The 24,633-nt window shown below is 40.0% G+C and overlaps 1 protein-coding gene across 3 annotated transcripts in view; it reads right to left on the bottom strand.

The window, feature by feature from the left end:
- Nucleotides 1-313: 313 nt before the first annotated feature.
- The window catches only part of LOC136857013 (kelch-like protein 7), a 126,109-nt gene continuing 101,789 nt past the window's right edge, over nt 314-24,633 (bottom strand). For all 3 annotated transcript variants that reach the window (XM_067135352.2, XM_067135353.2, XM_068225034.1), the window contains exons 5-6: nt 23,278-23,484; nt 314-858 (exon numbers count right to left, since the gene is read on the bottom strand). In XM_067135352.2, the coding sequence (XP_066991453.2) occupies nt 554-858; nt 23,278-23,484 (512 nt within the window). In that variant the 3' untranslated portion in view covers nt 314-553. The remainder of the gene's footprint in view (nt 859-23,277; nt 23,485-24,633) is intronic.

The raw sequence follows: 24,633 nt of genomic DNA, 5'->3' as shown, positions 1-24,633 counted from the left end.
ACCAAGCTCAATAGCTGTAGTTGCTTAAGTGCAGCCAGTATACAGTATTTGGGAGATAGTAGGTTCAAACTCCACTGTCGGCAGCCCTGAAGATGGTTTTCTGTAGTTTCCCATTTTCACTCCAAGCAAATCCTGGGGCTGTACCTTACTTAAGACCACGGCTGCTTCCTTTTCAATCCTAGACCTTTCCTGTTCCATCATCGCCATAAACCTACCTGTGTCGGTGTGACGTAAAGAGCAACTTGAAAAAAAAAGAAAAGAAAAAAAAAAACCCAAACTAAACAGGACAAAAGTAAATTGAAGCTGTACTGAGTAACAAGGAAAAACATATTTACACATTTATTCAAGACAATAAAATAAAAGACAGAGAAGATTTCACTAAAATATATTTTGTACCGGTATCATGATTGCTATTGACTCACTGTTCAAAACTCAGTTTCATCCTTTTGTCAGTCCAGATAACACAAGATTACAGTCACTCAAGATCCTTATAAAATACAATTACAAGTAAGTCTTTAACTCTGCAGTGAAATTACTAAAAAATATAAATGCACTAATACATTATCATAGAAAAACAACCAATGCAATGTTTTGGGCTGAAGTCTGAAATGTCATTCACTTCACTTTCCATTCCTTCCCATAAAACTTCAAAGTTTTGGCCTATGATGTCAAACTTCTCAACAAACATTCGTCCTTGATCATTTGTAGTGAAGCAGAAGATTGCATGATGCACTACACACATGGAGCAAGGTCGGTACTTGAAGGAACCTAGTAACTCGTAACTAGATTCTTCAGTGTTAGCTGAATAGTTCAATGTCCTGCTAGGAGAAAATCTTACCAGTGCTGGAGAGTAATTACCTAATTAAAAAAAAAAAAAAAAAAGAAATTAGTATTTCATTCATAGGCTCTGATTAAATCAAGTAAGTTAGAATATTGAAGAAAAGATAATACAGTGGTCATATCTGATTAGAGGTTATCTGTTTCTTCAAAATTCTGCAGCATGCCATCAAACTCTGTGAAGGTATCTAGGTTTGATATACCCAGAGTGGTTTGGTCTCCAAGCAAAAGAGAATTTGGACCAGTCATGGTGTTTGTGGTGACTCACTGTACAAGCAGAATAAGCTCCCTCTCCTCAATGTGATGGTAGTGTTGCCCAGCTTGCTATGAAATGAAGTGACAGTTATCTCAAGAGTTATAAACTTTTCTTTTTCCCCATGAAGTTGAAAAATAATTGAAAAACTTCACTGGTCCCCCAAGTCGATGTGAGCTCAATACACTTAACACATTGAGCTACTGCAGTTGGTAGAAAGGAAGTGACCATGGTCATTTAAACCTGCGTTTTTCTGCAACTCAAACTCATATGCCTTCCAAATGAGTGGTCACTCTGGTGAGAGACTAAACTACTTTTGTCAGTGTTAATATTCTGTACCTGTAAAAAAAACCCCAGGAATTCCACCACTATAACCTGCTTAAAATAATGTATGCTCATTTTGGAAGGCACATATAGATTACCAATAGAGTAGTTTTCGTAAATTTAGTATTCTGGAAATTCTGCCTATACATAGTACAGATGATAATAATGATAACAGAATAAACAAACTGACCAGAGCATGATATAATACAAGAACACATACAATAAAAAGGACAGTTACACAACCAGAAATAACATACTCATGTGAAACCATTTTCAAAACAACTAACACTCCAGAAATGCACAGAATACTTAAGACTGAAAGAAGAAGAATCATAACATGCATAAACAAAAACTACCAAGAAAATTGACACTGGAGACTAGCTTGTAATAAAGCTGTCTTCAAGAAAATGGAAATGGTAATGAGCATAATCAGGAAGAAACTTATCTCATTCTTTGGACATCTACGCAGAACACCAGAAAACAAGATCATCAGGAGAATATAGAAAAATTATGGAACAATAAGACCAACTTTAGATGGATTACAGAAATCAAGAAAGATACAAAGGAACTACACATTACAAAGATTTACAAAACAAAACAGACAAAAATCAAGAAACTCATCAAACCAGACTACAGTCCCTCGTCATATTATTAGAAGCACCTGAATTTTTTTTTTTTTTTTACAATTTGTTGTAACCAAGGTTGAAGTTTACAAAACACAACTTTTATTGCTTCACTTTATGATATTTACACAAAAAACTGAAATTTATTTTGAAGCAAAAAGGAATATTGAATCTTGAGAAAAGTCTGTCTTTATACAATATGTACAGGTTTACAGTCTTTATATACACTTCTATCTTGAAAAGATAGTCTTCGTGAGTTGACACGTTGATAGTCGAAAACTATCTGGCACACTAACATAAATGTCTTTGAGAGTCCTTGTTTGTTGAAGTGCCTGAATTCCTAAAAAGCAAGTTCAATTGATTGAAGAAATTCCACCTAGCGAAACTAAGGGAGCTTGCATAAATTAGGGAATGAAAATGGCTTGTAAAAGAATTACGGAACATAGGCAGCGGAAACAGGTAAGGGAGCGGTGACCAGAGGTGAAACCTCGTACTGCCAGAAATTCAGTCCACCTGGTCGAAGCACATTTTCAAGAGGAGTAGCCTCCGTGCTCGACGTAGGGTGTATTCTGGAGCTGGACACCGGGGCAAGTGGGCAAGTGAGCAGGCAGGGAGCTCCTATTTATAGTACACTCGATGGTCAGGCACGCGCACTGAGGGCTGCGCGTCGAAGCTAGCAGAATGATACACAGGCGCGCGTTCAGCTGGCTGGCGGAGCGAGACGGGAGCGCCGGACATACAACACCCTCCCCTCCTAAATACGCCGGTAGGGCGTGAAACGGCGGCGGCGCTGGCGGCGACTGCGATGCTGGGGCGGAGCTGCTGATGTCTCTGTTGTATTGTCCGGAGCTGGAACTGGGCGGAGTGGCGCTGTCTCGTCCTGAAAGGAACCCATTGTTATTAAATGATCTAAAGCGCGTTCAGCAATAGATTTATCTGGTTTAGCAATAGCATCAATAGCTGGACAGGGGCGGTAGCGCAGACGTATCTGATCTTGATGGCGGCAGATACGTTTCTCCGTAGTCTGTATCTCGTATAGACGATGACCCAAAGATCTGCAGATGACTCCAGGTATCCAGAGTGGATTGGATTTGAATGTCCTGGTGTAGACCTTGTCGTTGAGGGAGAACTTCGTTGGTGAGGTCTTATGCTGGGCCGGAAGAGGCTGTAACAGAGAAAGCAAAGTTCTGTGAGGTCGTCCATGGAGCTTCTGTGCAGGAGTGATATTATCAGCGCCGGGTAGAGTTCTGTAGTTGTTTAAGAGTTGGAGCAAGGCTTGGTCTTTATTTAAGCCTGAAGAGACAGCTTTCTTCATACTTCTTTTAAATGTCTGTACGAAGCGTTCAGCTTCACCATTAGATTGAGGGTGAAAAGGTGGTGCTAGGATATGACGAATGCCATTATGTGTACAAAAGTTCTGAAAAGCAGTAGCTGTAAATTGAGGTCCGTTGTCTGAAATGAGTACTTGCGGTAAACCTTCTGTAGTAAAGATTTTCTGGAGAGCACGAATGGTAGCTTGGGTTGTAGTAGTCGAATGCATATCCACGACATATGGAAAGTTTGACAGGGAATCGATGACTATTAACCACATGGAATTGAGGAAAGGACCTGCGAAATCGATGTGAACTCGTTCCCATGGAGTAGTAGCAGGAGGCCATGAAGCAAGATCAGAAGACGGGGCGTTCTGATTCGTTTGACATTGCTCACAATGACGTATTAGCTTTTCGATGGCGACATCAATACCGGGCCAGTAGCAGTGTTGACGGGCGAGTTGCTTTGTTCTGGAGATACCCCAATGGCTTTGGTGTAATAATCTGAGAACTTGTTTCTGTAGGCTAAGTGGGATAACCACTCGGAAGATGGTGCCTGCTTCTAGTAATATAACTCCGGCACGAGTCGTGAGACGATGCTGCATACGATGATAAGGTGCCAGGTGGGCAGGAAGTGTGCTCTGAAGAGGCCAACCGTTGCGGATGTAAGTACGTACAGTAGCAAGTGTACTGTCCTTATCCGTAGCTTTAGCTATGCAGGTAGCATCAATAGGAAAACTGGATACAGTATCTGCAAGTTCTATGTCCAACTGAAGACATTCAGATTCTTGAGAATCGAAGGCAGTATCAGGACCAACAGGTAAGCGGGAGAGGGCATCAGCATTACAATGCTGGGATGTGGCTCGATATACAATCTGATAGGAATAATCAGAAAGGAACATGGACCATCTTTGAAGCTTTCTGAGGGAATTCTCGGGGATCTTATTACCAGGATGGAATAAGTGTACGAGAGGCTTATGATCGGTAATGATCAGGAAATGGTTGCCATAGAGATATTCATTGAAACGGCGAATACCAAAGATGATGGCTAAAGCTTCTTTCTCGATCTGTGAGTATCGACGTTGATGGTCATTAAGTGTTTTCGAAGCGAAGGCGATGGGGCGTTCTTGTCCATGACGATCCTTCTGGGAGAGAACGGCACCGACACCGTAGTCTGAAGCGTCAGTAGCTAGCGTGATGATCTTGTCGGGCTGAAAATGAGTGAGTTGTATAGCTTGAATTAAGGCGTTGTTGATTGTTTTCCATGCCTGTTGGCATTGCGGAGTCCACTGAAACTTAACACCTTTTTTACGTAGAGCGTTTAATGGAGCTGCCACTGTAGCGAAGCGTGGAATGAACTTATTATAATAGTTCGCTTTGCCTATGAAGGACTGAAGCTGCTTGAGGTTCTGAGGTGCTGGCATGTTTACTATCGCTGAGACATTCTGTGTACTAGGACGAATTCCATTCTTATCAAGTATATGTCCTAGGTAGTGAACTTGAGGCTGAAAGAAGGTACATTTAGCGAGATTCGCTCGTAGGCCATTGTCTTTCAATTTCTGGAGAAGGAGGCGTAGATTGGTTAGATGTTCCTGATGATCTTTTCCAGTAACAATAATATCATCCAGGTAGTTAGCACAACCGGGAATGGAGGCGGTGAGTTGAGCCAAATAGCGCTGAAAAATAGCCGCTGAGGATGAAACACCAAATGGGAGCCGCTGGAGCTGGAGCAGTCCGAGAGGAGTGTTGAGTGTGAGAAATTTCTTAGATTCTTCGTCTAAAAGTAGCTGGAGATATGCTTCTTTAAGATCAACTCGAGAGAAGAATTGTCCACCAGAGAGACGACGGAATAAGTCTTCTGGACGTGGAATAGGAAAGATATCTGTGTCGAGTTGTGCGTTGACTGTAGATCGAAAATCGCCACAAAGTCGAACATTACCATCAGGTTTCTTGATTACCACTAGTGGAGTAGCCCATTGACTAGAAGTAACTGGTACAACAATTCCAGTTTGTATCCATCTTTCTAATTCTTTCGTGACCTGGTCTTGAAGTGCTAGGGGTACTGGACGTGATTTGAAGAAGCGAGGCTTAGCTCCGGATTTCAGCTGTATGTGAGCTGTATAGTCTTTGGCTGTTCCGAGCTGAGAGTCGAAGACTTCAGGAAACTGCGCTAGGAGAGCTGTAACGTCAGAAGTAGGATGCAATGTAGATACGACGTTAATGTTGTCATGTATCTGGAAACCAAATAAGTTAAATAGATCCATGCCCATAATGTTTGATGCAGTGTAGTTGTTAACTACGAGAAGAGGAATGGCCTTCTGAATTCCTTTATAACTAGCCTGAAGCTTGATTTGACCTTTGATGTCAATTTTCTTCTTGTTAAATGTCACGAGCTGGATGTCAGCTGGAGAGCATGAAGGTGAACCTAAGTCGTGGTAGGTAGTCAGGTTAATAATAGAGACAGGTGATCCAGTATCTAATTGAAAATCGACAGATCGATCAGAGAATGAGAGAGGAATGATGATTTTGTGAGAATCCTTTGTGGGAAGAATAAGATTGATCTGATCAACTTCCATGTCTTGGCGGGGCTGTATATGCTTCCGGCGTGCTGCAGTAGTCTTAGCAGGGCGGAGCGAACTTTGACAGACAGTTTTAATGTGTCCAAGTTTATTACATCGTTCACAAGTAGCTTTGAAAAAACGACAGTCACGACGTTCATGATGCTTGAAACAACCTCGGCAGGAAGGCAGGAGTTTCGAGGTGCTTTTAGAATTGGGCTTCCGTGTAGCATTACGAGAGGGAACCTGGCGAGAATGCTTGGTGGAGAGCGCCTTATCCGTACGGTTCACTGTAGCAGAGGACTTGCGGGCCTGAGGCGAGACTTGTGCAACTTCGTGTGGAGAAGCTATGGCTGCGGCAGTCTGGGTAGTAAGCTCATAAACCGTAGCAATACGCTGGACGTCTTCTAAAGAAGGGTTACTCTGTTTGACAGCGTCAAAACGTATTTTGTCTTCAGGAGTATGTAAAATTATCATGTCCCGAATGAGAGAATCAGTGTAGGATGAACCACAACCGTCCTTGGAGCAGATGAACTGGCAGGGTTTAGCTAGACCACGCAATTCAGTTATCCATTCAGTATGTGTCTGATGGGGTTGCTTTCTGCTCTGAAAAAATTTATAGCGAGCAGCCACTATGTGAGGAGCTTTGGCATAGTGTTCCGTGAGACGGGCCAAGAGCTGCGTGAAGGGTACCTCAGATAAGTGTTCTTCCGGACCTAATTTACGTAGTAATTCACACGTAGCATTGCCAACCGAACTAAGAAATAGTGCGCGGCGGCGTTGATCATCTGTGACAGAATGGCAGATGAAATGCTGTTGTAAACGGGCTAAATAAACTGACCATTCTTCCTTAGCCGGATCAAAAGCAGAGAACGGAGGAATAGCTGATGGCTGTGTAGAGACAGAAATAGCTTGAATAGCCTGAATTAATGCTGCCTGTTGTTGTTGCATAAACTGTTGTTGTTGTTGCTGTAAGGCTTGGAAGACCGTAGCGAGTTGTTCCGCAGTAGCCATTGCGAGATGCGTGCAAGAAAGAGTAAGGTAAGCTGTGTGTCAGAACTGGTTGGAGTGTCGTTGTTGTTTAGCACGTCGCCGTAGAGTTGACAACTGGGCCTGTTGAATTGTAGTGTCGTGTTAACCTCGTTGCTATAGAGTTGGCGATTGGGGCTGATGACGTGTAGTTTGTTGCTTTTTTACCTCGTCGCTATAGAGTTGGCAACTGGGGTCGAAGAATTGTAGGTTGTTGCGTTTTTACCTCGTCGCCATAGAGTTGGCAACTGGGGTCGAAGAAGTGTAGGTTGGTGCTTTTTACCTCGTCGCCATAGAGTTGTGTTGTAACCAAGGTTGAAGTTTACAAAACACAACTTTTATTGCTTCACTTTATGATATTTACACAAAAAACTGAAATTTATTTTGAAGCAAAAAGGAATATTGAATCTTGAGAAAAGTCTGTCTTTATACAATATGTACAGGTTTACAGTCTTTATATACACTTCTATCTTGAAAAGATAGTCTTCGTGAGTTGACACGTTGATAGTCGAAAACTATCTGGCACACTAACATAAATGTCTTTGAGAGTCCTTGTTTGTTGAAGTGCCTGAATTCCTAAAAAGCAAGTTCAATTGATTGAAGAAATTCCACCTAGCGAAACTAAGGGAGCTTGCATAAATTAGGGAATGAAAATGGCTTGTAAAAGAATTACGGAACATAGGCAGCGGAAACAGGTAAGGGAGCGGTGACCAGAGGTGAAACCTCGTACTGCCAGAAATTCAGTCCACCTGGTCGAAGCACATTTTCAAGAGGAGTAGCCTCCGTGCTCGACGTAGGGTGTATTCTGGAGCTGGACACCGGGGCAAGTGGGCAAGTGAGCAGGCAGGGAGCTCCTATTTATAGTACACTCGATGGTCAGGCACGCGCACTGAGGGCTGCGCGTCGAAGCTAGCAGAATGATACACAGGCGCGCGTTCAGCTGGCTGGCGGAGCGAGACGGGAGCGCCGGACATACAACACAATTCATTTGTTTCTCGGGTCTAGTTTTGTAAACTGGCTCATGTATCATTGTTTAATGGGTTGAATATTGCAAAACAGCTATTACTGAATGAAATGAGCTCATTTGTAGTGCAGTATCATTCTTGTGAGAGCTGATTTATTGATGGACAAATTTCAGTTCTAGTCTTGAGAACAGCAAGAGCTGACATGTTTGAAGTGTGAGTGAGTGCATTATTAACATCTAGTATTGTTGGTTTCCTGGTTTATTTACAATCTGTAGCCTCTAATGACAAAGTTTTGTGATTACTAAGAAATTTTAGGTAAAATACAATATGAAAAATGATGGGTAAAGTAAGTGATTTGACGCCTCAAAAAATTGCAGAGGTAAAAGCATTGAAAGCACCAATATGTATTCAAATTGGGAGATTTCTCGAAGATTGGGTATATCTGAATCATCCATGAGGCGTGTAAAGGAGAAAATTGAATTTGGTGAGGAATAGTCCCTCAAAGGAAGAACAGGTATGGCAAAAGACCAATATTTTCACCATGGTCCAAGCATTCCTTAAATAAGACATGCCATAAGAACCAGTTTGCTTCTACAAAAGAAATGAAAATGGAATACGCTAGCATCACTGTGTCTGAAAGAACTGTAAGGCGCAAACTTTCACAAATGAACTTCAAGGCTCACAGGCCTGCCCCAAAGCCAAAATTAACTGCGGATATGATGTCAAAACATCTTGTATGAAATTGGAATGTGCTTTCTTAATGTGGCCACTGGGTCTTGCTACATAACTTCTCGAGCAAGTATTTTATAGCATTCGCCTTTAACAAAAGCTAGGTCAATGGTACTTTTCCCATTGGGACTAATGTAGGTAACTTCTTCTGTTCTATTAATCAGTGTGTATACTTCATCATATAGAAGGTCAAGGATAAGTCTGGATTTGTGATTGAGTCTATCGATTCTACAGTTGATATCACCGCCCAGGACCACCTTTTGGTCTTCTTTCGATAATGTAATGGCTTTCACTATATGTTCAATTACATCATCTACCTTTCTAGCCGGACTTATGTAGATACCTATAATAGTAATTTTGTTTGTTCTGATAAGTATCATGTTTTCTTCTGTGTGAACTTCCTTTACAGCACCTATGTTGTTTTTGTGGAATATGCTGACTTCACCTTCCGGTCTTCCTCTTTCTTTTGAAGTGGATAAGGCATGCTTGCTGTACAGATATGGTATGCTGATTTGCTCTGTAAGGAAGGTTTCAGTTGCTATGATTATATTAAACTGGCACCAAAAGCTATCTGGAATTAGCGAGATAAGTGACTTAAGTCCTTCAGTATTCCAAATTAGAATGTCCAAATGAAGTTCTTCTTCCAAAGATTTACTTGGGATTAGTGTTGTTTTAAGGTCTTCAGTATCACACGATATTACGTTTATATTTCGTTGATCGATTCTCTTCGTTTTGTTCATCATCGTCTTTTTATTCAAGGTTGACTCTACTGTATTGTTGCCTTCTCCGAAAAATAAACTGTCGTATTATGACTCCTTTTGGCCAGAACTCTGGCTTTTCAGTTTCTTCTAAAATCTGAAATGGAATTCCTAACTTAAATGTTTTGTTAAATGTTTGTTGCTACCAAGTGTCTTTAGTTCTTCACATTCGATTTTGCAATCAAAACACTTTTTCTTTATATATGACTTGGTGCTGTCAGTGGTCGTGGTGTCCTTAAGTTTCCCAATGTATAGCCAAGCTTGTTTTACAGCTGCCTGTAATCTGTTCTCCTCTGTATTTGTTCCTGTTATGTTTCTTCTCTTCTTGACTGCCTCTGTCTACTTTGGTTCTACATGCCTGTCATTTACTGGAAGATTTGAAAATGAGAATGCAGCTTCCACATACACAGCAAGAAGAAGAAGTTCTCCAAGAGAGAAAGAGAAAGCAAGCAGAAATCAGCCTGGACTTTTACTCAACTGATGCTATGATTGGCCACAGCTGGACCGGTCCAAATAATGACATGAAATAATGACATGAGAAGTGCTTTTAATAGGCTGGCGGTACATGGGTTTCACCAACGTCTTTGCCGGCGATCAGGCTTTCATGAACTGTCTCTACATTGTGGGTGTGTGTGTATGTTATGTGACAAACATTGCGATTGCTATCATTTCAGCAAGTGCAACGAGAGAACAAAATCTTTACTAGAATATGCAAAAGATTAATATATTTTTAATGCACATTTCTGCGCTATTAAATAAATAAAATGTCTTGTATGGGCAAAGGAGCACAAACATCAAGATTTGACTTCTGGAAATCAGTGAGTATCATTAAAATGTACACTATTTGCCTAAATACAGTAGTGATAAATGTATTTTCTGAGTTCAAGGCCATTCTTAAATCAAATCTTAATGGCTATTTAATTTTGTTTCAAGTTAAATTTTGGCAAATAAATCTCAGTTTGTATGAAGGCATCTCGGTGAAAAGTACCACCCCGATTGTGTTGTGCACACTGTGAAACATCCCACTAAAGTCATGGTTTGATCTGTCATCAGTGGGAAAGGCACTGAATGTCTGTACGTGGATGAGGGAACTATGTGGCAAGACCAGTATAAGGACGTGTTAAGGAGGAGACTCGTACTTCAAATAAAAGAATGGCCCCCTAATGGAGAACCATTTGTGTTTCTGCAAGACGGAGCTCCATGCCACGCAGCACAATCAGCAAAAACCTTTCTGCAGCAAGAAAACTTCCCTTTGTTACCCTGGCCAGAAAACTCACTGGACTTGAACGTGACTGAAAATGTTTGGGAGCTGATGAAAAGGGCAGTTGCAAAGGAAACAATCAGCACAAAAATTTGTCTCATTGAAACGATTATTCAAGTTTGGTATCATCACCCACAGATGCAGGACAATGTATAATCTTGTCCAAGCCAAATCACAGCACTGATAACAGCTAAAGGCAGCTTGAAAAACTATTGAGATATTTAGCTTAGTTCTGCTTACTGAACATTTTTTAAAAAGAACAATAATAATATTAAAACTGTGTAGTTTATCAGTTGTTAATAATCTGTAATGTTTGAAGAAATTAATCCCTTCATTTAGACAGATCAAAATAATCTTCGTAGCTTTCTATACCCCTTAAAGCTGGGCTGAGTGGCTCAAGACAGTTGAGGCGCTGGCCTTCTGACCCCAACTTGGCAGGTTTGATCCTGGTACAGTCCGGTGATATTTGAAGGTGCTCAAATACGTCAGCCTCATGTCGGTAGATTTACTGGCACATAAAAGAACTCCTGCGGGACAACATTCTGGCACCTCCGAAAATCATAACAGTAGTTAGTGGAACGTAAAGCTAATTACATTATTATTATAATACCTCCTTAAAAATTTAAGGTGCGTCTAATAATATGGCTAAGGACTGTACAAACCAAGAACCACAGACAGACAGTGTATTGGGTGACTTCAGATGAAGAAGGAAAGTTAAGATCTGAGATAATGAAGTAGTACTGGGTTGAGAGAAAATTGAAAAACCCATTTTATACAAATTATGAAAGTGGTAAAATGAAGGCCATGAAATGTATATAAATAAATAATAACAGAACAGATTAAGTATTCTAAGTTAAAAAAGTAATGTTAAAAACATTATATATAGTTCATTGCTGCAGTTTGTCAGAGAGGGAAGAGCATTTATACAGTAATTATTTCAACATGTTGCATTACGTAGTGCAGTGTCAAAGACAAGAGCTTATATTTTCTTTAATAATAATAGTTATTATTATTTTAATTTTTTAGCCAACATAGAACTACTTAGTTAGGTTTATGGAGGTTTTTCTTCTTTTTGGCAGCCCAATACTGTTTCATCATTTTTGAACGTAATTTTCTTTCTGAATAATAATAATAATAAACCCACTGATAAAAGGAGTGGTTCGATTTGATGTCATTTGATAATCCTGCATACAACTGATGGGTTAAGGGTGCCACCACAATTATAGAGAGACAGTGTTATCAGGCATGTGTACAGTGTCAGTCAGTCTGTCAACAAAATTATGTAAGCTTACTGAACCCAGGGTATGTCTATTAGATGCATTAAACAGCATTACCAGCACTTGACGGGGGCTGCATTGAGACTCACCACGAGGCCAGTGGTTGTATAGTGCAATTACCAGGCACGTGGAGCATGCAGATGTCATGATGGTGGTGGTGATTATTGTTTTAAGATGAAGTTCAACAACTGGGCAACCATCCTCTCTTTACACTACTCAAAGATAAAATAAAAGAGGTCTGATAATTTAAACAATGACGTTATCGGGAAAAGAAAGGAAAGGGCCACAGTGAGCATGGAAATGAAAGCTGCCTCACAAATTTAATACCATCAAGGTTGGAAAAGAAAAAGCTTTGTCACAATGATTAGATTTCGGAACCAGTGGGTGCATGAGGCACCCACACATGTTGCGAGGTCCCAGACGACCAAGATACACATGATCAGTGAAGTCCTCCGATCTGTCTCTGATAGAACGTATGTGGGATTGGCTTGGATGTAGACTCTAACCCAGTTCTGAACTGCAGGATATTGGCATCCAGTTACAGGAGGGGATATAACTGATGTATACCTCCCTTCCAAAGGAAATCACCACATGTATCCAGGACAGAGGGAATGTAACATTTGACTGACATGACATCAGCCTATTCTGTTATCTGATTTGATATTGCAATCAGTACAACACAGTCATATGACAATGAACCTGGTGGACATGATCATTAAGGCGTCAAGTCTAGGTATATGGTCTGACACCATGGTTAGCTGGTTCGAGTCCTGTTGGTCGAAACAGTTTTCACCATAAGAATGTTTGCTAGTGGTGGTATGTAATTTCTAATCACTAGATTGTGTGCCAGTAACCTGGATTCAATTCCAAATCTCTCTGCAGTGTTCATATTGAGTGAGGGCATATTGTGCGTGCTCCTGATGGTAATTTGTTCATCGGATAGGGGCATAAAGCTTTGAGCAGATCCCTTGGTATTATTCGACAGGAGTAGGCTATGTGTTGACACCGGATTTCACCCTTACCTCATCATCATCCCACACCCAGATATGCAGGTCGCCCATGGGAGTCAAATAGAAAGACCTACACCAGGCAGAGTGAGTGAGTGAGTGAGTGAGTGAGTGAGTGAGTGTAATAATAATAGTAAAAATAACAACAATAATAATAGAACCAATAAAATCATCAGTTAAAATGAAAAGATTACTTTTCTATGGGCACATTTTCAGTACGGCTAATGACTAACTAAGAAGATATAGAATTTCACAACACCAAAGATGACAAAGGTGAGATGGTTCCAAGAATGTGAGGAAGATCTGAGATATAAAATAAAATCAATGATAGGGATGAATGGATATGGATGTTCAAAAACAGGATTCCAGAGTCCACAAGGTGCTTCTGCCAGAGGAGTGAAAGAAGGCTTTGAATCGATGGGTTTAAGAGATACTAGCATCTTCATACACTGCCGTCTTCACCTTCTCCCTGCCCTATCATCATCCCACATCCACACGTTCAGGTCGCCCATGGGAGTCAAACAGAAAGACCTGCACCAGGCGAGCCGAACATGTCACTCCTCACACTGCCATATTCATGGTGTATGTCGTCTTGTTATCATGTTGGTCTGTGTTTCCTCTTTCTGTTGCTCTCTCTTCCCACACTGACCTGTCATTGTGTTTGGCCTATAATATGTTCCTTTCTATAAATTACTTCCTTCTTTCTTTCTTTTTTCTTTCTTTGTATGACTTATATTGACCCAAGACTGAAGTTCTTTCAAAATAATTCCTCGATGGATGGATGGATGGATGTAGAAGAATCGAGATTGCCAAGAGAGCCTATCTGTGTCACGACTATAGTTGAACATGCAGGTAGTGTCCTTGTTCTTTTGTGTTTCCATGTTTGTTTTTCTCTCTTCTTTCTGCTGCTCCCTCTTCTCACACAGACCTGTATTTGTGTTTATCCTACTGTGTGTTCCTATTCTTATTCCTGTCTTTCTATACATCACTTGAGATACTACTTCTATGTTTATTTTCTATTACTTGCTTTGAACTTAGTTTTTCAGTAATGTCTTCCTTTATGCTTCCAGTTTATTTACCTTGGTCCCCAAATAGTTAAAATTATTTCCTTTTCTTCATGCTTTTTCCACTGAAGATTTCCTCTCCCGATTTTCATCACACTTTTTTTTTTTACCCATTTTCAAACTCCATGGAAATTTCTGCTTCCCAGTTTCATTATAAGGGCAGGCATAGACAGTCATTGATGAACCATCTGGATTGCAATTGGATAAAAACATAGTAAAGGAAGAGACAATAAAAAATGAATGAATTTACACAGTACAAGACTAGGAACACACGACACATTCAGAAGGAGAAAAGGAGCACAACAAATCAAAATAAGTAATGGAAGCAGGAGAGAAGTGAAGTTAAATACAGACAGGAACATGAATAGGAACACACAATGGGATAAACATAATGAGAGATCGATGAGGAAAGAGAGAGCAACAGAAAGGAAACTCGATAGATGGTGAGAGTTAGTGATGAAATGATAACACGCTCAGCTGCCTCTATGTGCATATGTGGACACCGTCAGTACATTGCCGAATCCTATGCGGTATGGAGTCAATAAGGCCCGGATTACATCCTAAAAATTTGTGCTCCATGCTTGCTGCACCGTGAGGGCCAGTTTGTCCACAGTTCGGGGTGACTGAGGGGAGCTGAGGAGGCTTGCAGTATGAAGGCAGGCACTGCCTTGGTGAAACATTCCATTTGCAATGGTCTCCTTTAGAAGGACAACTAATGAATTGACACCCTTTCCACACACTGCCAAGCAGTCACTGTGCCCTCAACAGTTACAATGGCATTTTCACATGAAAGTCAATAGCTCCCCAGAATGTCTCCCCCGTATGTCTCTTGACAATAAGATCGGCACGGCCTCTCTCCTGTTATATCAATGTACATCATTGTAACAATTATTGTGGCCAAGATATAAACTTAATTCATTACTGAAAATGACAGTAAGCCATTTGTCGGCTCAGCATGACTGTTCCCAATACCAGGACATCCTCACATGTCGATATTATGGGGTAAACAGAACACTTGCTGCAGGGATCGTAAGCCAGCTGCACGCAAATTATTACTAATTATTACAGCACAAGTCCACTCATCAAAGTTTTGAGATAAACATGTTTTTTTTTTTTTTTTTTATCTTTAAACCTACTAAAGGTATTCCTTTGACTTTTTTCTATACACAGATATTACAAGGCGTATGTGCCTTGCAAAATATTTAATCAAAAGTATGAATGGTTTCAGAATAAAAAATATATAAAAATGGTATTTTTGTGGTGTTTAGGAAATAATTGGATTTCTTTTTAATATTACTTTTATTAATGTCCATTTAATTGCATACAAATACAAGGTAAGAGTTTCATTTTGGTGAAAACATATTCATAAAGATATCACTAAATATATAACCCTAAGAGATGTTCAGTCTGAATCCCAAGTGTCTCTTTCTGAGGCAGCATTATCATTGTCAGAGTTTCCATAATGTAGTAGACGCTCAAAGTATGGCCGATACTGTACGTCAATGGACAGTATATACTTCGAAATGTCTCTTACTTTCGCTGAATTCAACTTTAGTTTACTGTTGTAGGCCTTTGTTACAGCTGCCAATTACAAACACGCTTTTCTAGCTGATGTGCTAACAGTCACATAATTGCTGCGATACTGAATAATCTTGTATGATGTGACTTTCCACTGTCCCTCATGTTTAGACAGTGGCACAGGGTCTTTTATTTTTGCAAAACATGTTTTGTAATCCATAATCATGGATTGAACAATTAGCACTCATCTCCATGATGTTGAGGAGTGTACACAGTGTCCTGCTTCCTCTTCTTCAACTCAGTACAAGTATATGCATTTAGAGTCAGAACAGCATTTGTTCATGCACTTGTGATATATTGATTACCATCATTCAATATAGATGTGCACAAAACGGATATTTTGTGCTGTTCTGATTGCCAAGTGAAAGCTTACGACGAGACGATTCCAACAATACCCATAACTCATATAACATCAAAATGTTGACTTGTGCTGTTTTGGAATTCATGGCTTAAATGGTTGATATTCTGCTCATATCCAATGACGAGGCATATATCAGTTTGCGTCATTCCATCTTGCATACTACGCATACAGGAAGTGATTTATCTGTGACCAATCAAGTGAGGAGAGCCATATGAACATTTCTATTGGCCTGAAGCTGATATCATTTATGCGCCTACTCCGTATCTCCAATATCAACACAAATGACCCATTCCTTAATAGTGTTGCAATTTCCATATTTCCTAGCATATATACAATCAATTTTATATTATATTCACTGAGGTAATGAGATAAATAGTCTTCTTTCCAGAATATTTTAATTTTGAATAATTTTTCTTAACACCACAAACTTCATCCATTTCACAAATTCTGTGAATGCTGCTAGTATGCTAATGAGTAGTGGAACCAAATGTAACCAGTTGATATTACATTATCTGAAGATTTTAATATAGACTAGTTGACACATAGTATGAATCGTTGCTTACGCTATTATACAAGGCTGGGAAATACAAGGCCTTGCTGGTCATGAAACTGGTTCCTGCTCGGGCTCGTGAAACGCATCGTTTTACCGCTAGGTTCACTCTTCTTAGTCATAAAATTGTGCGGGCGAAGTACTCATTCAAACATTCACGAGCATGTCAAGACGTATTTTTGTACTCTATGAGCTCTCTTGTGCTAGTGCTGGTGATTTTAATTTAGTGACTGAAATTAACGACGTATTTACATAATCTATATATATTAAGTAAGAGTTTTGTCTGTACATTGCTCAGAACTTGAAAAGAATGGTATTTCTGTATTGGTCATGTCCACAGTAACAAGAAAAGCATTTTTTACTTTTCCGTAATTTCTGTCTGTCTGTCTGTCTGTATGTATGTACACATATCACAAGAAAACGGCTGAAGAGAATTTAATGAAAATTGGAATGTAAAGTCGGGTGATGAACCGCTACAATCTAGGCTATAAATTATTTTAATCACGCCAAGTGAAATGGTAGTTTAGGGGAAGGCCTGAAATTTAATTCTCAAATACACTGACTGACAGAGCAAATGCAACACCAAGAAGGAGTGGTCAGAACTTTATGCCAATTGCAGGGTAGACTGACGTCACTGAGGTATGCTCATGATGTGAAATGCGCCGCTGTGCTGCGCACGTAGCGAACGATAAATGGGACACGGCGTTGGCGAATGGCCCACTTCGTACCGTGATTTCTCAGCCGACAGTCATTGTAGAACGTGTTGTCGTGTGCCACAGGACACGTGTATAGCTAAGAATGCCAGGCCGCCATCAACAGAGGCATTTCCAGCAGACAGACGACTTTACGAGGGGTATGGTGATCGGGCTGAGAAGGGCAGGTTGGTCGCTTCGTCAAATCGCAGCCGATACCCATAGGGATGTGTCCACGGAGCAGCGCCTGTGGCGAAGATGGTTGGCGCAGGGACATGTGGCACGTGCGAGGGGTCCAGGCGCAGCCCGAGTGACGTCAGCACGCGAGGATCGGCGCATCCGCCGCCAAGCGGTGGCAGCCCCGCACGCCACGTCAACCGCCATTCTTCAGCATGTGCAAGACACCCTGGCTGTTCCAATATCGACCAGAACAATTTCCCGTCGATTGGTTGAAGGAGGCCTGCACTTCCGGCGTCCGCTCAGAAGACTACCATTGACTCCACAGCATAGACGTGCACGCCTGGCATGGTGCCGGGCGAGAGCGACTTGGATGAGGGAATGGCGGAACGTCGTGTTCTCCGATGAGTCACGCTGCTGTTCTGTCAGTGATAGTCACCGCAGACGAGTGTGGCGTCGGCGTGGAGAAAGGTCAAATCCGGCAGTAACTGTGGAGCGCCCTACCGCTAGACAATGCGGCATCATGGTTTGGGGCGCTATTGCGTATGATTCCACGTCACCTCTAGTGCGTATTCAAGGCACGTTAAATGCCCACCGCTACCTGCAGCATGTGCTGCGGCCGGTGGCACTCCCGTACCTTCAGGGGCTGCCCAATGCTCTGTTTCAGCAGGATAATGCCCGCCCACACACTGCTCGCATCTCCCAACAGGCTCTACGAGGTGTACAGATGCTTCCGTGGCCAGCATACTCTCCGGATCTCTCACAAATCGAACACGTGTGGGATCTCATTGGACGCCGTTTGCAAACTCTGCCCCAGCCTCGTACAGACGACCAACTGTGGCAAATGGTTGACAGAGAATGGAGAACCATCCCTCAGGACACCATCCGCACTCTTATTAACTCTGTACCTCGACGTGTTTCTGCATGCATCGCCGCTCGCGGTGGTCCTACATCCTACTGAGTCGATGCCGTGCGCATTGTGTAACCTGCATATCGGTTTGAAATAAACATCAATTATTCGTCCGTGCCGTCTCTGTTTTTTCCCCAACTTTCATCCCTTTCGAACCACTCCTTCTTGGTGTTGCATTTGCTCTGTCAGTCAGTGTATTTATGTTATTAGGGGTCGTGTCTTAATGAAAATCGCTAGACAAAGATGGGAAATAAGTCGCTACAATATAGGCTATACACGCTGAGAAAATTGGTAGTTTAGGGGAAGGCCTAAAATTTAATTGTCAAATATTTATTTTATTAGTGGTCGTATCTTCACGAAAATTGGTATGCAAAGTCGGGGAATAGGTCGCTATAATGTAGGCTATCAATAATGCTATTCACACTGAGTGAAATGGTAGTTTAGGGGAAGGCCTGAAATGTAATCTATATATAAAATAAGTGTTTTGCCTGTACATTGCTCAGAATTTGAAATGAATGGTATTTCTTTATCTGTCATGTCCACGGTAATAAGGAAATGCATTTTCTACTTTTCCATAATTTCTGTCTGTCTGTCTGTCTGTCTGATTGTACACGCATCAATAGAAAACGGCTGAAGAGAATTTAATGAAAATCGGTATGTAATGTCGGGTGATGAACCACTACAAGCTCGGCTATAAATTATTTTATTCACGCTGAGTGAAATGGTAGTTTAGGGGAAGGCCTGAAATGTAATTCTCAAATAACTTATTTATGTTATTAGTGGTCGTCACTTTACAAAAGAAAATATTTATAAAATCCTCCTCTCAATACAATTCAAGTCATCTGTTAGATGAAGCAAAGTCTATACATGTTTCAGCCTAATCTCAAGGCCATCTTCAGTAGTAAAACAATGATTACATAATATGCAAACAAATTAAAAAACGTAATGATGTGAAGTGACAGTGATCATGATTAGTGAGTTAAAAACACATTGAGGTACAAAGTCCTCTCGTCTAATAGATCTTGCTGACTGTTAAATAAAACACTATGCTGAGGAGTGTAGTGAGAGAGTTGTCAATGTGACTTGAGACCGACAAGGTCATCTCCATTCGAGACGACAACTTTTAGTTACAAATGTTACACGTTTTATTCGTAGTATTGACGGTCTCACTACACTCCTCAGCATAGTGTTTTATTTAACAGTCAGCAAGATCTATTAGACGAGAGGACTTTGTACCTCAATGTGTTTTTAACTCACTAATCATGATCACTGTCACTTCACATCATTACGTTTTTTAATTTGTTTGTATATTATGTAATCATTGTTTTACTACTGAAGATGGCCTTGAGATTAGGCTGAAACATGTATAGACTTTGCTTCATCTAACAGATGACTTGAATTGTATTGATAGGAGGATTTTATAAATATTTTCTTTTGTAAAGTGATAACCGTCAATAAGGAATGAGATTCATAACTTGCAATTAGTGGTCGTATCGATAAATACTACATAACTAACATAACTTTAGTTATGTCGTAGGGTAGTAGTAGTTATGCAAGAAGTTATTAAATTTCCTATCACTTATGCTTATACATTGTTACCGTACCGCATATAGTCGGAGATATTCATGAATTTGGATTTTTGTTACTAAGTCCAAATCAGCGCCGAGTCACGAGAAAATGGGTAAACAGAATTTAGTGAAAATCGGTATGTAAAGTCTGAGAATAAGTAACTACAGTCTACGATATAAATAATTTTGTAAGACACCCTAATATCACAGTGTCGAAAGAAAACTAATGTGAAGGCCTGCAATATAGAAAGCTCATAAACTTTATCAACAATAACATTACATTGACCATTGTTTGTTGTGATGTGCTTTTTATCTTCTGTTTCCTCTCATCCCCGATAGATAGGATTACTGCAGCGTACCGAGGTTTTTTTTTAATTTGCTTGACGTCGCACCGACACAGGTAGGTCTTATGGCGACGATGGGATAGGAAATGAATAGTGGTGTGAAGGAAGTGGCCTTGGCTTTAAGGTACAGCCTGGTGTGAATGGTGTGAAAATGGGAAACCACGGAATACCATTTTTCTTGCTTAACTTCGCACCGACACAGATATGTCTTATGGCGACGAGGGGATAGGAAAGGCCTAGGAAGTGGAAGGAAGCGGCCGTAGCTTTATTTAAGGTACAGTCCCGGCATTTGCCTGGTGTGAAAATGGGAAACCACGGAAAACCATCGTCAGGGCTGCCGACAATGGGGCTCGAACCCACTATCTCCTGAATACCATCTTCAGGGTTGCCGGCAGTGGGGTTCGAATCCACTATCTCCCGGATGCAAGCTCACAGCTGCGCGCCCCTAACCACACGGCCAACTCGCCTGGTCGTACCGACTGTAACAGCCTGCCTGTATATTGGTGGGAAGTAGCTGGGGTGTAAAACAACTTTCTTCTTTAGCATGCCATTCCTCTGGTTCATACATTTTCTGATATATCTGGTACGTAACACACCGGTTCATCATAGCATTCGAGCTATTCAATCCCTACTCTGAGCCACTGATTGGAATGAGTAGTGTGCATATTTAACGGAATAATGACAGATGAGTGTTCATGGCTGTCTGCGACCTGGTTATTCCAGCTCTGGAACTTGGGACTCTTAGATCGGCACCGTAGTACTGTTCGTTGAAAGGGAGAAAGTGTGCGGTTTTTCATTTGATCAAGTATTTTATATGATAACATTGCTTTCAATCGCTACATTCCTACTGACGTTTTTGAAATGACCTATGTTGAATTCAGTTAGGAAAACAACAAAGTCAGTCTTTCTGAGAATCCCGTAGCGAAGCACGGGTACATCAGCTAGTTACATGTTATAAATCTCATTTTTGGCCCGTATTGAAAATTTACAGTTCAACAAAAATAAAGGTGTTTTAATTTAATCCGCCTATTCAATACTATTCAATAAAAGTATTGAATAGGTGGATTAAATTAAAACACCTTTATTGTTGTTGAACTGTATTTACATAATGCGAACATCGAATAAATAAATAAAAAAAAAAAAAAAAAACACACAGTGTACTGTAGTGTTCCTTACTGTAAATCAAAGACCTCAAAAATGATGTGGTATTTCATTTCATAAATTTCCAAAAGACGAGGAACCTAAAACTAAATGGTGACTGGCAGTTTGTCGTCAAGGAAATAGACAAAGATCTCGGTGGAACCCTAGCGTACATTCCACCATTTGCAGAAGGCATTTTGACTCAGATTATAGTGTAAGCACAGCAATAAAAATCCTACTTCCGTACGTCATTCATCCGTATTTCGCGATTTTCCCCGACACAATCACATACAGAAAGACCAGATAGGAGGAAGACCACAGAAGGCGGAAATTAAGAAAATTGAACTTCATGTGGAACCAACTATAGATACAGCCAATGAAGAGAATGACCCTCCACCTGTAATTATCAGTGAACCATTATATAAAACCACAGGCACACAGTGTTCTATTACACTTAAACTATACTGCACTAAAGTAGGTTTAAAACTGAATAGTCAGAAAATGTAGGAAACAAGGAGCATTTGTAATGAAGCAGAAAAATATTATTATCACTAAAAGAAAGGATGCATCAACTCAAAAATTAAAAATATCAACATGGACTTGACAGTTGACTAAATAAAATTACAGGACTAGCTGAACAAGGTGATTTGGAGCAGATTCAAGCTTTTTTTTTAAACAAAAGGGTAAATTCACAGAGAATACTATAAAGGTCTGTAGCTCATCCAAAGGCTACCAGTTCCTAAAATGTCTAGATACTTTGCACCTACTACAACAAAAACTTTAAAAACTTACATTACCCATTCCAGAGGAGAGACAGGGATTATTCCCTTGGTACGAGCTTGTCTGATTACAGAAAATAAATTCTTACAGCATGATAATGAAAAGGTAGGTTCTATAATCATAGATGAGATGGCAATAAAATCAAAGCTGGTCTATGACAGGAATTTGGATAAGCTTGTTGGAATGACTTATGTAGAGGGAGGTGCTGTCGTTATTGAAGATAAGCTTGCTAATAAATTGCTCTGCATTACGTTCAAATACGTTTCCACACATTACAGGATTTCTGTGTCATATTATTTTACACACAGCCTTACAGGAGATCAACTAGCCAAATTAACACGCGAGACCTTACAGGCTGTTAAAGATTGTGTACTCCGAGTCGTCCGAATTGTGACAAGACAATTGTCAAGTGAATGTGCCCATGTTTCACTCCTTGTGTGGAAAGGAGGCAGACTTTGTACATCAACTTCAGCACCCATTAGATCCCAGCAGTCCTATATTTTTCAGTTTTGACCTTGGCCATATTTAAAGAAATATAAGTTCACAACATGTGAGCAGGAATTTAAAAGCAAATGGCAGCCTGGTAACTGCAGAACATGCGAACAAGCTGTATCACCTGAAAAACACGATTGGTAGTGAAACCTGTGCAGAAATTAACTAGGAAAGTAGCATACCCTACAAATTTGGAAAAGATGAATGTTGCAAGGGCTAAAGTAATATTCTCAACGGACACAATTGCTGGCCTAAGGAGTTTAGAGAAAGTAAGCCCAGAAGAAATTGGTGACAGGAAATGCTTCAATGAAACCATAAACTTTCTTGAAATGTTTCAAACATGGCATGATATTCATGATTATTTGCACTACTACAACAAAAATGGAAGTATCATAATTAGTGATACATTAGCGAATGTTCACAAGCACTTGTCACAAGACACATGCTGAACATTCAAAACTTATGTCTAAGAAAGGCGATCCTAGTGGGAGAACTGAAAACTAAATTTTGCAACCCCACTTCTCATTGCTCATTTCCCAGCCTTGTATAATAGCGTAAGTAACAGTATGAATACAGACCAACCACATGAAAAATATCTAATGCAGTAAGACAGTTTCCATCTTGTAACTAGTAGAATGTCAGGGAGGTGAACTTGTGTTTCTAATGTATAATGGAGCCGAGGTGACTTACCTGTCAAGTATATCCATTCCCCATGTGACAATGCAGAGTTGTAGGTCATGTTCAGAGGTACAGGTGAAGTGCTGAACGTATGCCAACTTTCAGATTTCACTTCATAGAAGCATATTTCAATCCCAAACACAAAGATTTTTCCATCATGAACACAGCATGCAACAGAGTACATACCGCATGGGAGAGAAGGACATCGTTGCCAGTGACCTTTAAAAAATACACAAACTTAAATGTATCAGTGATTTCTTTTCCACTAGTTATCTATTTCAGCCAAGTAAAGTCCATGAATGTTTTCCTCTCTGCTGCTGTTTATGTCATTTTAACAGTGAGAAAACTGATTAAATGTCTGAACATAGCATTTTACAAAAAGCACTCTGTACAGTGCAATGAAAAATGTAATTTGTCTCCAATTTTAGAGATGTCATGCAGATTTCATAATGTTATTTCTCTCTCTCTCCAAAAAATAAGGAGTGAAGGAATTAAAACATAATAGAAGTAATCTCATACATAAAAATGAATATTTGTCTGTTTGTCTTGAATGGACTCAAAAACTAATTTTGCTGAAAAAGACCAATTTTGCTGAAAATTTCACAATTTGTTCTTATTACTCCTGAGAGGATTTAGGAAGTGGTTTGAACAAAATCTAATAGGTAGATTTTTATGATGAGTAATTTTATGTAATTTAATTGCAAAGCAGCACCAAGATTTGGATCGAACTTGATGGACTGATTGTCGCTAAGCGACAGCAACTCATTACTCTGTATCATAATAGTCCTATAAGAAATGCTGTGTACAGGATGGGAAGATGTTGCCATGTTTCATGAAGCACCTTTCTTGCTAGGAGGTTCATGTAACTAGGCAACTCAATGCCTATTATTTGGAAATGAATAGTTACATTCTGGATGTCGTTTAATTCCAAGTTCAGCTCCAATTGGCATGGAGTGAGGAGGGAGGTGAGAAGGGGTGGAAAAAAAAAATGACCGAGATTATAGATGTTTCAATTCAAAATAAAAATGCAACCTTACCAATCAGAAAACCAAACATTCAAAAGAAAAGCACAAACATCAAGAAGAAAACAAGCACAATACTTACCGAAAGGCAGTAGCATAAAATATGAAGCGTGGAAGGCAAAGCGAGAATTAAAAAAAGGCCAGGATCTTACATAACTTTGAGAGGTTGCCAGGTAAATATTGCTAGCTACTAAATGACACACCAGATAAATTTGAAATGAAGAAAATTTACTAAGCAAATGTAATTTGAAAATGGTATAAAATAAGAACAATAATAAAAAAAATATATAATTCTTTTTCTAAAATTTAAAAATGCAATCAAACTAGATGAGGAAAACAGTATTTT

This window comes from Anabrus simplex, chromosome 1, assembly GCF_040414725.1.
Source record: "Anabrus simplex isolate iqAnaSimp1 chromosome 1, ASM4041472v1, whole genome shotgun sequence".
Lineage (NCBI taxonomy): Eukaryota > Metazoa > Arthropoda > Insecta > Orthoptera > Tettigoniidae > Anabrus > Anabrus simplex.
Note: the sequence above shows the minus strand (reverse complement) of the source record. Positions and strands in the feature narration are given on the sequence as shown.